Below are 4,274 nucleotides of genomic sequence, written 5' to 3'. Positions count from 1 at the left end.
CATTGAAAGTTTTAGCCATCAACTGAAATCATAATATGGGCTTTTATTCATTACAACACGATGCAATATGTCTTTGCTAGCCTCAAGCGACAAGTTGGCCGAAAAAAGAGAAAAAAATTGCGGAATTCAATAACCCATCGTTCATTTTTAAATCAAGTTTTTTCAAAAGTGAAAATGACCGTAAACTTTTTACTGAAACACAGGATAGGTTTACTTGAAACTCCTAAGGAAGCCAATTAGACTGTTTTTAGAATGCTTTGATTTCAACTCTTCTTGTCTTTAATTAACGTTAGAAAATGCAAAAAAAAGAAAAAACGATTTCAAAATTCATCGACCGATTAAAATCCAAATTTGATCGGATTTTAAGAAACAATCATTAGACCAAACTGGTCTTGCTATTGCCGTTTGTCTATTAGGAACACGTTATTAATCCAAATAATCTAGATTTGGATAACGGATCAAAATGTCAATATATCAAAATAAATAAAGGATTTTCTATAATTATCGATTTAAATTAGCAAAAAATCGGCTATGTTCAAACTCAAAAATACTCGAAAAGAATTTTTCGAGTAAAATAGATATCTTTGGTTTTAACCCGGTAAACGTAAACGAAATGACTAAAGAAGACTATTCCGTGCCAGCTTTGACAAATAAATTGTGAGTTTTCAAAAATTTAGCAAAACTGTGAGCCAGAAAATCGAATCAAACAGTTGCAAATCACTCTTTTGTTTTTAGAGGTAAAACTAACTACACTATTTTGCTTTTTTATCATACTTTTAAAGCAAAATTGACAAAAATTGCGTGAAAATAAGTGAAATGTGAACAATAAGATCAAAAAAAAGTCAATTGTTCACAAAACTTTAGACCACGGTACCTCTTTAGAAAAAAAGATGAATTTCAAACATTCTTTTTCAAGTGTGCATTCTACGCTGGGTCTGTTTTTTAATGATACCATTCACAACCCAGTACGATGAATATATCGATAGTCCAAAATTGGCTGACCAAGCAAAAACCCGTTTGAGTATGTAGTTACTGCCCCACTAAAGTGGGTCGGAACAGCAAAATGGAATTATAAAAACTCCAATTGCTTCGCTATAGATCAGAGAATATGAGATATAAATTTGCGTCAAAAACATATTTTTGTTCTTTGTAACCATATTGAGACACCCAGGTTGAGGTCCAGACCCAAATTGGTTTATGATCAGAACCAGTCGAGCGCACACGCGTGTGTTCCCAGACCAAAATTACAGGGTCTGGAAGGAAGTTCGAGCGCACTACAGTCTACACTTCGAGCGCACTACTATTTGGTCTGAATAGTCTGATCATAGGCGGATTCGAGCGAACATGTGTCTGATCAGAGGCAACTTCGAGCGCAATTGGGTCTGATCACTACCTCTTCGAGCGCACCTGGGTCTGATCAGAAATGTTTTCGAACGCAATTGGGTCTGATCAGGGACCATTTCGAGCGCATTTTTTTTTTCATTTTTTTTGTTTTTTATTTACTGAGAGATGTTGGCTCTGCCAAGAGGCAGCCACAAAGCAGCGTTCTGATCAGAGACCCATCATAAGTCCGATTGCTCTGATCTGGAAAAAGGAGTCCAGCTGATAGCAGAGGCCGGTTCCCTTCCAAGGAAATTTTGATCAATTGGAGACAACAATGTTTTTTATGGAAAGCTGTCTTAACTCATCCATTGAGTCAGAAAAATACACTAATCTGTACACTAAATAAAATTTGTTCTCATTAGTTAGGTTTCATTTAATTTAGCAATACTTTTATAATTGATTTTTCCTTAGATGAATTAAATACTGCAAACATCAGTTTATATGAAAAGACTCGAGCGCACTTGAGTCTGATCCGAACTGTTTTCGAGCGAACTTCAGTCTGATCATAAATGGCTGCAAGCGCAAGTGCGTCGGAGCATAATTGCTTCGAGCGCAGCTGGGTCTGATCATAACCTCTTCGAGCGCACTTGATTCTGATCATAGTCTGATTAAGGTTTGGCAATGCTCCGATTTTGAGTCTGGACCATGGTCTGAAGACGGTCTGATCAGAACACCTTAGGTCTGAAAAGTATGATCATAGACCTTTTGTGTCTGGAAAGTCTGATTAGAGGTATTTTGGGTCTGGAAAGTCTGATCAGGGTGAATTTCCGTCTGGAAAGTCTGATCAGAGATAATTTCGGTCTGGAAGGTCTGATCAGACGAGAATTTGGGTCTGGACCTCAACCTGGGCACACATACACTTCCATGATTCTTTGTAGTCGTCCAAAAAATTAGATCTAACGGATACTATAAACATCGGAAAGCTGTATGATATCTTTGCAAATCCGATTGATCGGAGAGTTTCATGAGAAAATTAATGTAAATTTCAGAGTGCTCAAAAGCGTAGACTTTGTAATGAACTCCACTTAATTTTCTTAATTCGATGCAGCAAAAACAATCCCTGTCGATAATATTTCTCAAATTTACATTGCTGAAGGCAGTTCAAATCAGTCAATTGCATTTCAGTGGAATTTGTTCTGACTTCTGAGACTGAAAACAATTATATTTGGGCGAAGTAAATTAACTTTGCAGGTAAAAAATTTTATAACAAAACATGCTTTTGGAACTTTATTCGAACTTCTCTAACCTAACCTGGAAAGCTGAATTCAAATATTGTCTAGCAACAACCTATTCTATAATGATGCTGGTTTTTGGTTGTTAGCACAAAAAGCTTTTTGTATGGTTAGTTTTTTTTTACCACAAAAAGATCATGTTCAGTTTTAGTATCCGTCAAACAACGGTTTATGATTGTTAGCTTCATAGGGTCCATTAAAGAACCATATTTGTTCTTAGTATCCATGGAATACCAAATATGATTCTTATGAATCATTGCAGATCATACTAGGGAAATTTGTGTGTATGTAACGGATCCATAAATGGTCTTTGTATGATTACCAAAAACGTGCATACCAGATCCTCTCCCCGAGAACTTTTAATCTCGGAGAAATGCATTTAAACTTTTCTGCTATTTCATGAAGCACTCAACCAAAAGTTAACGGCTTTTCTTTTATCCGACGTTCGATTTCTCACCTTCAAACTCATACTTTGATGTTTAGTGGAAAAGAAATGATTGTGTTCGTAGTTGCCCTTACCCATACAACGGAAAAATGGAAGCCAATCGAAATGCCAGCTGACTTCTGCTACGCCAGAGCGCTCGGCAAACAAGTGCAAGCATCTCCAGGTACTTTGTTGAATTGTTTCTAAGGAACTTTACAATTATAGCCTCTCCTCCCCTATAAAATTATAGCCCTCCATATTGACATAAATACAATGAATAGGGGCTCTACGTTAAGTGACAACTAGTCTAATTACGATTTTCTAGCATAGGCTTTTCTATCCAATGAGAGAATGCCTTCTCTTTTTTCTTGTGTCTCAACCAACCAGAGCTGGATCAAGAAAAATCTGAAATGACAACTAAAGTGAAGTACTGCCTATAGAATTGGATACCAAAATAAAAATCTGTGGATGAGAAATTTTTTTCATCAGTGGAAGAAAATCCAAAGTTGTTTTCCATTTTCTAAAGCATCACTTCTTTAAGCAAAATATCAATAAAAGGAGGGTTTCAATAGATTTCAAAATAAAACCACAAATTATGTTATCTGAAAAAATGAAACTCAACTTTGGCAAAAAATGGGTAAATTGAACAAGATGGGCCATGCCAGCCTGTGCGTGGCACCGTATATTCCAATATAGCTCTCATGGTTTCATTACACCCATTACATTACGACGCAGAGGTATACCCAAATCGTCACGGGCAGATATGCCCGATGAGTGTATCTCGTGTTCGTTTTTACTATGGTAATACATTGAAAGTGGAACAATATTACGGAACATAGCTACTTTATCAGAAACCGGCAAAATGGAAGGGAAATTAGCAACCCGTGTTCGCAAAAGTGTCCTAATCCTAGCCGCGAAATACAAGTACAAACTTTATAACCTATTTTTTGCACGGCTCGGTTTATGTATCAATTTTTCGCACGCAATGTAGCTCAATTTCGTATATAATCGGCAATTAAGCCTAATTTATTGCGCTTTGAGCATAAAAGTTACTATTAAAGCTTTATTACTACTTTATTACTACTTTTCAAAGAATTCCTAGCCGGTTCATTTAATCTACACCAGTACATCAACATATCGTCATGGAAGTTTTTTATTATTAATTCACAATATTTGAAACAGAAAACAATTGAAACAGAAAAAATTTTAATAATCAGATTAATTTGTCAGGTTGA

The 4,274-nt window shown here is 36.0% G+C and overlaps 1 protein-coding gene across 1 annotated transcript in view; it reads left to right on the top strand.

The window, feature by feature from the left end:
• The window catches only part of LOC142345072 (uncharacterized), a 58,322-nt gene extending 55,076 nt beyond the window's left edge, over positions 1-3,246 (top strand). The window contains exon 5 of the mRNA XM_075397155.1: positions 3,099-3,246. Coding sequence (XP_075253270.1) covers positions 3,099-3,246 — 148 coding nt within the window. The remainder of the gene's footprint in view (positions 1-3,098) is intronic.
• The last annotated feature ends 1,028 nt before the right edge of the window (positions 3,247-4,274 follow it).

Source organism: Convolutriloba macropyga, chromosome 8 (assembly GCF_964194025.1).
Source record: "Convolutriloba macropyga chromosome 8, txConMacr16.3, whole genome shotgun sequence".
NCBI lineage: Eukaryota > Metazoa > Xenacoelomorpha > Acoela > Convolutidae > Convolutriloba > Convolutriloba macropyga.
This window is presented reverse-complemented; position numbering and strand designations above follow the sequence as displayed.